Raw genomic sequence first — 11,810 nt, forward strand, 5'->3', positions numbered from 1 at the left:
ACTTGATTCCATTCTCCAAATCAATTCAAATCAAGCTGATGTTTCAGATTAAGACCAGAGCTAAACTAGACCTTCCTAGCACAGGGTTTCTCAAACATGTAATCCTAGGACCCTGTCAGCAGTCCACGAAATCATAATTATTTGCCAGCCTGTGTTGAATAACAATTCCACATCAAAATCCCGTCCAACATTCAGGAGAAACGGCAGTGGCAGCGAAGGCATCAATTTTGAATTTCTAATATGGTCAAGCACCAATAAATGTAACCATAGAAATCAAATCTGTTTTGGGGTCCTCCATAATTTTTAAAAGGCGGCAACCTCGGAGAAAAAGGTTTAAGAAACACTGACCATAGCAGACTACTGGACAAAGGATTACATAATGAAAATCACAATACTCACACGCATACACACACTTTTTCTCCTCCGCACAAAATGCTGGAAGTAACACTCTTACATCCGACTGACGCAAAGTGCTAGAAGAGAATGAAGGAGCTTTTTTTTTCAGCCAGGAACTAACCCTGTTAGCACGCTACGCCTGATTCCAGGGGGGTTGCAATTCCCCTTGGAAGCTCCTGCAATCTTTGGCAGCTGCTTGGATGACAAGTGGTGCTCCATCCTACCTTCTTCCTCCCTGCAATGTCTGCACCAGCATGGCAAGCCCCTGGATCAGATCCCCGCTCTTCCCCCCCCTCCCCAAGGGTGCCAATTCATTTCCTGTGCTTTTGTCCAGAACTGCTAAATTCACCTCTCACCTTACTTAGCTGCAAGAAGCGGATGAAGTGTGGAAATCGGGTGACGAGAGATATTCCAGCAAAGACAATTGTGAAACAAGAGTCAATTCATACCAAACGTCTTAACGCCTTCTGGACACCAGAGGAAAACGGAGAAAGGTGAAATCAAGGCAAGGCGAGGGGGAGGATAGAGGAAAAGATCTTATTTTATTTATTTTTTTATCGCAGGGAGGTTATCTTAAAGTACGCCTAGCTATATCTGCATGCTTGCTTTCTTCCTTACCTTCCCCGGGATGTTCTCCCTTTGGCAAAATACTTTTTATTAGTCAGGCCGAACCTCTTGGCTATCTTGGAAGCCTTTGTTGTCTTCTTTCCTGGTGCATATTTCGATCTACTCAAGGGGAATGCATCACATCTCCATTCAATTAACATTATTCTTCCCACAGGGACAACCGGGAAGGAGTGTAAATAAAAAAAAAAAAAAGACAATGGCAACCATCAGTCATCAAAATCTCTTTTCCTATTTTATCTATTTATTTACTAGATTTTTTTTTTATATAACACAGATTTGGAGGTCTTCTAGTCCAACCTTGCTCAAGCAGGAGACCCTAGACCATTCCAGACAAAGGGCTGCCCAATCTCTTCCTAAAAGCCTCCAGTGATGGAGCAGCCACAACTTTGTTCCACTGATGAATTGTTCTCACTGTCAGGACATTTCCCCTTAGTTCTAGGTTGCTTCTCTCCTTGGGTTAGTTTCCATCCGTTGTTTCTTATCCTGCCTTCTGGTGCTTTGGAGAATAGGTTGACCCCCTCTTCTTTGTAGGAGCCCCTCAAACATTGGAAGGCTGCTATCATGTCACCCACGGTCACTCATGCCCTCGTCACCTCCCGCCTGGACTACTGTAATGCTCTATACATGGGGCTCCCCATGAGGAGCATCCGGAGGCTTCAGCTGGTCCAGAATGCGGCCGCGCGGGCGGTGTTGGGAGCGACACGTCGCTCCCATGTAACGCCGCTGCTGCGCGAGCTGCACTGGTTGCCAGTGGCCTTCCGGGTACGCNAGCAATGTCGGCTGGCGACCCCCAGGGGGAGGGCCTTCTCTGTGGGTGCCCCCACCCTCTGGAACGAACTACCCCCCGAGATTCGGATGATTCCGGATCTCTTAACCTTCCGCCGCGCCCTCAAGACATGGCTTTTTCAGCAAGCGGGACTGACCTAGGGTGAATTTTTAAATAGGGACAATTTTTAATGATTTTAAACTAGACACAGCTACAAATATTTGGTTTTTAATTGGCTTTTATAGGGAAATGTTTGTATTGTTTTTTAATATGCTGTGAGCCGCCCTGAGTCCCATGGGGGAGAAGGGCGGCATATAAGTCTTATTAATAAATAAATAATAGTCCTTCTCTTCCTTAGGCTAGACATACCCAGTTCCTGGGATGAGTGAAAGAGATGGAGGGAGGGAGGGAGGGAGGGAGGGAGGGAGGGAGAGAGAGAGAGAGAGAGAGAGAGAGAGAGAGAGAGAGAGTTTTTGCTTTCAGTTGATTTTTTTAATCAAAGTCACCCAGTGAGTTTACATGCCTAAGGTGGGATTAGAACTCAGGGTCTCTTGGTGATTGGCCCAAAATCACCCAGCTGGCTTTCATGCTTAAGACGGGACTAGAACTCACCATCTCCTGGTGATTGGCCTAAAAACACCCAGCCGGCTTTCATGGCCCAAAGTCTCACCCAGCTGCAAAACTAGAACTCACCCTCTCCTGGTTTCTAGCCAGCACCTTAACCACTACACCGAAGGGTTTGGTCACATTACTGTGGCCACCATTCTGACTTTTTTGGCACAAACACACCACCCCAGACACCCTTGTCCTCCCATAACACCCCGCTTTATTTCCACCGCACCCACTTTCAACAGTCTAGTTGCCTGGAGGATTGCAGGAAATAACTGCATTATCCTTCCCCATATCAAAGGGAAAACGTTTCTACGTTTCTCCTTGTCCCTCACTTCCACTTCTTTGATGATAAACGATATCTACCCCTATTCCCCTTCCCCTCCACACTCACCACATTCCAGGGGCCCGGGCAGTCCCGTAATCTTTGTGCTTTAAATTTTAATTCCTCCACAGCTGTGTTTCTAACTAGCAGACTTTTTTTTTTTAAATCAATTGAAAACAAAAACGGTAATGCCACATGCCTTGCGGTGTGCGTTCCAGGGGGACTAATGCACATGGTATGATGATTGGGTATACTTTATTAATTGGTCAATAGACCACATCAAACATGAGCATCACCCATAATAAAATACAACAAAAAGAGATAAGATAAGATACAGTAAGATAAAATAGCTACCGTGAGGTAAGATAGAATAAAATGCAGTAGGTAAAGATAAAAGAGTAAGATAAAATAGGAGGAGGAGGAGGAGGAGGAAAGAGAAGAAAAAACCCTTCCTTCCTTCCTTCCTTCCTTCCTTCCTTCCTTCCTTCGTTCCTTCCTTCCTTCCTTCCTTCGTTCCTTCCTTCCTTCCTTCGTTCCTTCCTTCCTTCCTTCCTTCCTTCCTTCGTTCCTTCCTTCCTTCCTTCGTTCCTTCCTTCCTTCCTTCCTTCCTTCCTTCCTTCCTTCCTTCCTTCCTTCCAAAAAAGGATATTTTTTACTCTCTGAACCAGAGAACAGAGCAATAACCAAGACTGATCAATTGCTTAGAAAATCCTATCTCCCCATTTGGGTGAATCAAACCCTTAAAGAGCTGATGAAAAACACACTTCATACAATTTTTTTTTTTAAAAAAAAACGTATTTTATGAAAATATCCAAAGGACAATAATTGTATTAGTTATCAGGAACAGGATACAACTTTTTTTTTTTTTGCATAAAAGGATGTTCTTCCCAGCCAGGAAGACCCAGTTCTAATGAACATAATATTTTCATGCACCAGTTTGTTCTGCCAAAGTAATAAATATGCCAGACGAAATAATCTCAGAGCTAAACCAGTCCAGGATAACAAAAGATGAAACAATCTTTTCCCACCCCACCCTGCCCCACGCACACAAAAAAACCCAAAACAAAACGCAAACATCCTTCATATAAATACCAATTGCAACATTTTAAATAGGCTTTCAGACACTGAGGATCTATGAAGTTCAATAAATAATGAAATCATATTACACGTCTCAGAAAACAGCTGGGCACAAATGGCCTTTTCGAAGGGACCCACCCAATTTGTGAGCTGCGGAACAAGAAGGACGCCTCCTCCTATATTTTCCAGGCAAAAGATGGTTTCTCTGACCATCTTCAAGAAGAGGATTTATCCTTAACCAGGAGAGTCGTTTCCTATTTTGGAAAAAGTCAACAGGAGGCTCTCAAAATCTTTCCTCGGCATCAAATGGAAAGATTCTATTACTTTATCCGATCTCAGTCTTTCTCAGATTCAGCAACTTTGAGATGGGTGGACTTCAACTCCCAGAATTCCCCAACCAGCATGCTTTGAGATGGGTGGGCTCCCAGAATCCACCAGCAATTCGCACGATGCATGATTTTCAAGAATTTCAAGAAATTGGAAACCTGTATCCCTTGCAACCTCAGCAATTTCAGAGGTATGGACTTCAAATCCCAGAATTTCCATGCTGGCTCGGGAATTCTGGGAGTTGAAGTCTAAGGTTGAGAAACACTGCTATACTGTACTCTATCTCAGTATTTCTCAGCAACTTTTAAGATGTGTGGACCAACGTCCACCATGCTGGCTGAGGAATTCTGGGAGTCGAAGTCCACCCATCTGCTGAGATGTTTTAGTTTTTCACACATTGGCCTAGCTCAACAAAGTTACATAGCTTTTCTATGATTTTCTCGATGTGGTCTACTTTGTAGGGTGTCAGGAAGGCCACGAACCATGAAACCATTGACAATAAACAACAACTCTCACACATCGCATCCCTGCATCAACTTCATGTTTAACCAGGTCAAGTATGTTTTTTGCAACACGAATAGCAGGAATTAGTGTTAATCTTAGTTTGCATTTAGTAATTCCGTTTGCACAGCCTGTTTCATCCACGGGCAGCCATGTGGATTGTACGAACCCATCAAAAAGGGATAAATTCAACCACCACATTAAATGTGCAGCCTTTACGTGCAATCTTAACCCACCCTCTGCAAACATGACCTCCCTGAAAAGAATTTCTTTCACAGGTAAGGTAGTTCAAATGGAATGAAAACTGTGGGGCGGGTAGAAAGAGAGTAGAATTTTTCTTCCACCCCAGCGATGGAGTTAGCTAATGGAGGGAGACCTCTTGGGAGCAGAAACTGAATGTGAAAAATCACACGCGTGCAAATCAAACTACAGATCATTCTGACTTTTGTAGCATCAAGAGGTTTAGTCAGGCAGCATCACTGGTTACTGAATCACTGGAGAGAAACGCTCAGGATCCCACTGATAACCATTTTTCGGCCGCCCTGGGATAACCCTTGAACTCAACGAACATGACTGGTTGAATGACACCTCTGTTTCATGCTCTACGGCATCCCTGCCGAGAGAAAGGAGCGATGTATTTTTCCCTTCTTCTTCTTCTTCTTCTTCTTCTGCCTTTCGGGTCTTTTGCCTTTCACCTTTTCCTTTTGGAAAACCTTTGCTAAACCCCTGATGAAGCTGGAGAGATTCCAGAGGACCTGGCAACCTTCCATCTTTTGAGTGAAGGACGAGGAGTCTCGGGTCCGTTCCGAAGGCGTGACGGGGACCGGGCGAAGGCCCCTCAAGCAGTGGGCACACTGGATGTTCGAAAGGAGGCCGGTGAGTGAGAGAGAGACTGTCGCCAGCTGGTGGGACAAAGGCATCTCTGCATCCGCGTGCTGATTTTCCAAGGCCTTCAGAGCCCTCTCCATATGGACCACAGTCGTGTAGAGTTCTTGCAAGAGCAGCCTCTCCGGCTTCTTTGTGATATTTCTACTGGGGAGCCAAGCGACGGGCAACTGGCAAAACAGGCGCAGGTCGTCCTGCAGGCCCATGTGAGACAGCTGGGGGTAAAATCAGAGGGGCAAGTCATAAATCATTGGCCTTTTGAAAAAAAAGCATTATTCAGATAGGTAATATCCCTGAATATAGAGCCAAAGCAAAACATAAGCGTAGTGATGGTGATGGTAGAGGAGGAGGAGGAGGAAGAGGAAGAGAAGGAGAAGGAGGAAGAGAAGGAGAAGGAGGAAGAGGAGAAGGAGGAGCAGGAAGAGAAGGAGGAAGAGAAGGAGAAGGAGAAGGAGAAGGAAAAAGAATGGTATAGAATCGCCTGCCTGAGTAAGAAGTTGAACTAGAAGACTTAGAAGAAGATCTTCAGCTACTCAGAAGTTGTGTTATTCTGTATTCTGGAAAAAGAAGAAAACCAAGGAGGAGGAGGAGCGGGGGGGGGGAGGAAAGGGTGTCTCTTGATGTCTCTTGAGTCAGCAGGCAGGAAGGCCAACAGGAAGAACATCACCCAAAGCAGTTTCAGCTTGTGATGATGAAACCATCTCTTGCCCTTCAGCGTCCTCTATCTGGAGGGCAACAGTTGAGATTGCTGAAGGCATAGGAAGGTTGTCAACAGATGGCATTGCCCTCAGGTGTGAATACCTGGAATCTGGAGCCAGATTTTGGAGTAGGGGATCACCTGAAATCCTCAGCTTTTTCTGCTTCCTCCAAAACAGCTTCCTAGGTGGTTGACCGTCCTAATCCGGACCCAAGGAGCCTATTTGCTCCCTCCAATTAAACAATTCTACAAATGCCCTTGGATACGGTTTTGCTCAGCCCTCGATAAGTGATATAAAAATTGCCTAGTTGGATCACCTGAAGCCACAACAGATACAGCTAGTCCTTGACTTATGACTGATCATTTAGCCATTTGCAGCCTCCTCTGCAATCGTCATAACTGTGAACCTGCTTCCAAGTGTCCAAATTTTGATTGCGTATCCACTGGGATGCTGCAAAGGTCATAAGTGTGAAAAACAGTCATAAGTCCCCTTTTTCAGGGCTGTTATAACTTCAAAGAGTCACCAAATGAACTCTTGTAAGTCCAGGACTAGCTTTAAAGCAGAAAATAAGAAAACACAAAGCTTCGAAAGGAAAACGCCAGCCAGATATAAGGGCGAATCCCATTTTTTTTAAAAAATAAATAAACCCAACTTTACTCACATAGGATTTGTACAAGTCTCGAGTGGGTCGTTTCAACCCCATGATCTGGAGCTGAATTTTCCGCAGAAATTCTGAATCTGCTGGACACCTGGAGCAGATGCTGGCTGTAGAATCCACCAGGGTTGGGCACAAAAGCCAGGAAGCGGACACCAACACTGGACAGGAAGGTAGATAAACGGAAGGAGATCAGCTGTGAGCCGCTTCCAAGAATTAAGCGCAATTTGACATGATTCAGAGGCAGCCATTTATTTTCCGGAATTTTGTTCAGCGTTTCAAAAACTGCATCGGTTTGAAAATTCACTTCTTTGGAAATACAGCCATATCCGGGCTGCCTTTTGCTGACTCTTGAGTTTTTCAGGGCTCTAACATTTCCCTGTTAATGTCTGACTCCAGAGTGATGGGAAGAAGAGGTGTTAAAACTATTTTAAATATTTAAAATTAATATAGTGCCCAGAAATTGCAATGAGTCAAACTGTCAGTGTTCATAGATGGTGCTGATTTCTCCTCCTCTGCTGACTAGCACTGATGATGTTATCTAGTTTGGTAATGAAACATCTGCAAGAGCACCAAGGACCCCACAGTCCTCGTCCTCCTCCTCTTCAAACCCCACTCCCTTCTAGCACTGATGATGTTACCTAGTTCGGTAATGAAACATCTGCAAGAAAACAACCCAGCTCAGAGAGCACCAAGGATCCTTCGTTCCTTCTCCTCTATATGCACCGAACAACAGATGCAAATAAACTCCCAATTTGAGATCATAGCTAAGAGCAAAGTGCCTGTTTTGCATATGCAAAAAAAATTCACATCTGACATCTTCAGTTTAAACTTCTTTGAAGTCACTTCTGGGGCGGGGGACACTCCCCACAGTGGGCAGGACCTTGTCAAGGAGCCAAGATAGAAATCAAATTGAACCAGACTGACATGAAATGACTGCAGTGGAATTAAAGATGGCAGTGCATTCATGACATGTTCTGTCTGGAACCAGTCATAGACTCCTAGGGCTGGAATGGACCTTGGAGGACTTTCAGGTCCTCTTGAGGTTCTGCTAATTGCTGCAGTCCAGACTTTGTAGATGGGACACCACATCAACCTCAAAGTTCCAGCCACTCAGAGACCAGTTTAAAGGAGGAAAATGGGCAGGTCCCTTTTCAAGCTACTCAGATGTTTGTTGGTTCCTCAGGAAGCTAGTTTTTGCTGAACACTCAATAAGGCAGAAGGTCAAAGAAAGAGAAGAAGAAAGTGGGGTGCAGGATCGGTCCTGCAGAAGGGTTGTCACCCAAAGAGAAGGAAATGGGGAGAGTCGTCACCTACCAAGTTGAACAGCGACCGCTACAGACTTCTCCACCATTCTTCTGCAGTCGACTAACTAAAGGGGGAACCTTACTTTTAGTCGTCTCTTTGGATTGGGCGTGGTCCTCTCCCACACACAAAACCCACACTCGCAGACACACACGCAGAAAAGAAGAAGCACTGACAAGGCAGGGCACCAAAGGAAACTCAACTCTGCCAAGCTTGGCATCAAGTTCCCTGAGGTCAACACGGGTCACAGCAGCAAGTTGCCCAAGGGTAACGGAGGCTGGATACTTCCCCTTCTGCGGTTGACCGGGGTCTTTAGTCTTGACGGTGACGCAATGGCAACCGCCGCTGACATCAAGGAATCCAAAAGACTTCTGCCTTTGAAATGGATCATGAAATATGGAGAGGGTGAAGAACAGGAACCTTTTTCTGGATGTATTGGAGAAAGATGGCGAGTCAACCAGGTTTTGCTTTTATTGTTTATTGGTTTTTTTTGTTGGTTTGTTTCTATGTGGTTGTGAGCCACCTAGAGTTGTACTTTTAAGGTATAGATGGCCACCTAGGTCTTTTCAATGAATTCAAATCCAGGGTGCCCAACTTGAGTTAGAGAATAGCTTTGAAGGACTTTTCCATACCAGGAATGACTTGACTTGACTTGACTTGACTTGACTTGACTTGACTTGACTTGACTTGATTTGACTTGACTGGCTTGGCTTGGCTTGGCTTGACTTTGAACAGTCACTAAATGAACTGTTATAAGTCAAGGACTCCCTGTATTTAGATATAGCATACTAGGTGAACATAGTAGATGGGCTTTGTCATCCAGGATGCAGGGAGTTTTAAAATGTTGCATCACCCCGACCGTTTTGACTTCACAGAATTATGATCATCACCTTTGGCAAGGCAAGCCTGAGAGAAATTAGAAAATGCCTGAATACAGATAAAGGTTAGATAATCTATTTACTTCCGTTTCTCTCTCTTTGTAGTTTTCAAGCCACCAATTCGTTCTGGCCCTTTTATCAACAGAATTGTGTCTGGATATTGCAAGTTCACATGAAAATGTGTTTATGCAAAGCAGATATGATTGTAAGCAGGGCTTTTTTGGTCATAGAACGCCCAGAACGGAGTTCTGGCACCTTTTTTGGTTGGAACCTTGTAGGGTAGCAAGGCGGGTTGTATGACGTGTGTGAGTTCCAGCACTTTTTTTTTTTTACAAAAAAAAGCACAGATTGTAAGTGTGTTTAAGTGCGTGACTGAATACCGTAAACACATGCAAACATTGACAAGGTGTTTGCAAGGTTTACAAGCAATTTGATGTCCTGCAAATAATTCCCCCCGGGAAAATTACCCTTTGAATATTTTCATTTTTTCTTCTTCTGAATTCTTCTGAACTCTTTTCCTATTGCCAAAATTCTGCAAAACATGTTGGGCCACGAACCCATTTGGGGATACCACCCTTAGCACGATTGTATTTTGAACAGCCTTGCTGTTATCTGAGAATAATAGGACTGGATGAGATTTCAAAGGTTTTCAATTCCCTGCTCAAGGCAGGAGACCTTAGGATTCAAAAATTCTTAACTGACTTCCGATCCTGTTGTCTGCCAAGATGACATGAATTCGGCCAAACCTAGCTGGTCCAATTGATTCGAGGATTAAAAAAAAACATTCAATAATTTTTAAACAAATTTGGGGGAAAATCAGGAAAAGCTGACCCTGGGTCAAGCAAAAACATTTGTGTACATGTCCTTTGAATTTTCCAGAGCGATTCAAAGCCTCTGATGTAAGTCAAGAAGTCAAATCAACTTGACCGTTCAATGCGGAACACACGGAGATTGGACCAAATCATCGTTAATATGTATGTATGCATGTATCTCTCTCTCTTCCTCCCTATCTATCAATTTATCATCTATGCTCTATCATCTATGATTTATCTATCTATCTATCTATCTATCTATCTATCTATCTATCTATCTATCTATCTATCATCTGTCTATCTGTCCATCCATCCATGTTATGTTTATTTACCTATTTACTTTTTATCCTGAGATCTGGATGACTCCTACTCTGCTGTTGCTTAGCAGTGCCGTTGACGCTTACCATCTTTTATCCTTATATTTCTTTCTTTTTATTGACTTTATTGTAATTTGATTTTAAATTTTTTAAAAAGGAAAGATCCGCTCTTCTGTAATTTTTTTAGCTGCTGAGCCAATCGTTGGGAGCGTGAGATAAAGAGTGCCGGTCCTCCCCCTTTGGGGTAAAAATAAACTATTATTTCCCCTGCTCCTCCTCCCTTCCTCTACTCAGTTTTGCCAGTACATTCCTTGGAAGAAGATAAGGGAAGGAAAGGAGAACTTTCTACCCAGAACTGGGTTTTAAAATAGGAGCTGCGGCTTTAGTTAATCTTCAGGGCCTTTTCCTAGATGTCATCATTGCCTCGTGACTCAGTTGAAACGCCAAAGAACAGAAGAGAAGAAGGAAGGAAGGGACCAAGTTCCAGGCAAGATTTCTAGTCCATCTGAAATTTAATAGAGAGCCAAGATCATTTCCCAGCGTCCTATAAACCAGGAAACCGGCAAGCTGTGGTTCTCCGAAGATGACAGGTTCCCCTCGGCTTTCCAGAAAAAAAGTGACTTATTCTCCAAAGCACCTGAAGAAGGCAGGACAAGGAGCAACGGATGGAAACTAATCCAGGAGAGAAGCAACCAGAAATCAGACACACACACACAATTTGTCAACGGTGACAAAAACAGCCTTTGCCTCAGCCCAAATTGGATTGTTTTCAGCACTTCCCCATGCCCAAAATTTCCAATATTAAAAACTTTTTGTACGTGGAAAAAGCAAACCAACCCCATCTTTGGTGTGTGTGTGTGTGTGTGTGTGTGTGTGTGTGTGAACGATGCAATTCTAACTGCATTCAAGAGAGACTGGAAATTTTACTTGTGTGATGAGACACAAATTTCTCAATAATAAAAGTCTCTAGCTCCCTCTGCTGGTGGAGAGACCTTGTCACCTTGTCTTCAAGTTGTATATAATTTTATTAAAAGATTTTAAAATTGAATATCGAATCGTAAGGCTGGAAGGGACCCTGGTCTTTTCTAATACAACCCCTGCCCAGGGCTGGAGCTCTCATTCCATTCCAGACCAATGGCTGTCCGATCTTTTCCAAAACTAACTATCGAAACTAACACAAACTAATACAAAGTAAGAAAAAGAAAAGAGAACTCAAAGAGAAGTGCAAGAAAGGAAAAGGAAAAAAAAAACAGAAAGAAAAAAGATACAAAGGAGTAGCTTATTCACTCCTCTACAGAAGATATAAATACAATTATAAGTTTACCCCTCGCTCTATAGTTGCAACTATAATTCTTCTTTTTCTGTCATCTATCCCAATAGTCGACCCATGTTTATATGGTTTATTTTTTTAACAGTTGAAAGATCTACATGGATGCTAAACTAATCCAGATTTTGAGGAATCTTGTCATCAGTACAGGTAGTCCTTGAGTTACCACATGGGGCAAAACTCAGTTAACAAATGTCTCGCTTTAACAACAGAAATTTTGAGATCAGCTGTGATCGTAAGTCGAGGATTCTTTGCACACCCAACTGTCTTAAATACAGCTTTTATCCCCGTGTTCATCTTTTAAA

The 11,810-nt window shown here is 43.5% G+C and overlaps 1 protein-coding gene across 1 annotated transcript; it reads right to left on the bottom strand.

Moving 5' to 3' along the window:
* Nucleotides 1-5,230: 5,230 nt before the first annotated feature.
* Nucleotides 5,231-8,220, bottom strand: LOC114922669. The gene is made up of 3 exons (XM_029284438.1): nucleotides 8,184-8,220; nucleotides 6,873-7,027; nucleotides 5,231-5,728 (listed from the first exon to the last, which is right to left on the bottom strand). Exons 1-3 carry the CDS (start codon nucleotides 8,218-8,220, stop codon nucleotides 5,231-5,233), a joined length of 690 nt encoding a protein of 229 aa, XP_029140271.1.
* Nucleotides 8,221-11,810: the final 3,590 nt, after the last annotated feature.

Source organism: Protobothrops mucrosquamatus, unplaced genomic scaffold (assembly GCF_001527695.2).
Source record: "Protobothrops mucrosquamatus isolate PMUCROS unplaced genomic scaffold, P.Mucros_1.0 scaffold593, whole genome shotgun sequence".
NCBI lineage: Eukaryota > Metazoa > Chordata > Lepidosauria > Squamata > Viperidae > Protobothrops > Protobothrops mucrosquamatus.

Coding starts and splice junctions, on each gene's coding strand:
- LOC114922669 (XM_029284438.1), bottom strand. CDS start 8,220: ATGGTGGAGAAGTCTGTAGCGGTCGCTGTTCAACTTG. Junction 7,028..8,183: donor AGCGGTCGCTGTTCAACTTG/GTAGGTGACGAC, acceptor CTTCCTGTCCAG/TGTTGGTGTCCGCTTCCTGG. Junction 5,729..6,872: donor GAGACTTGTACAAATCCTAT/GTGAGTAAAGTT, acceptor TTTTACCCCCAG/CTGTCTCACATGGGCCTGCA.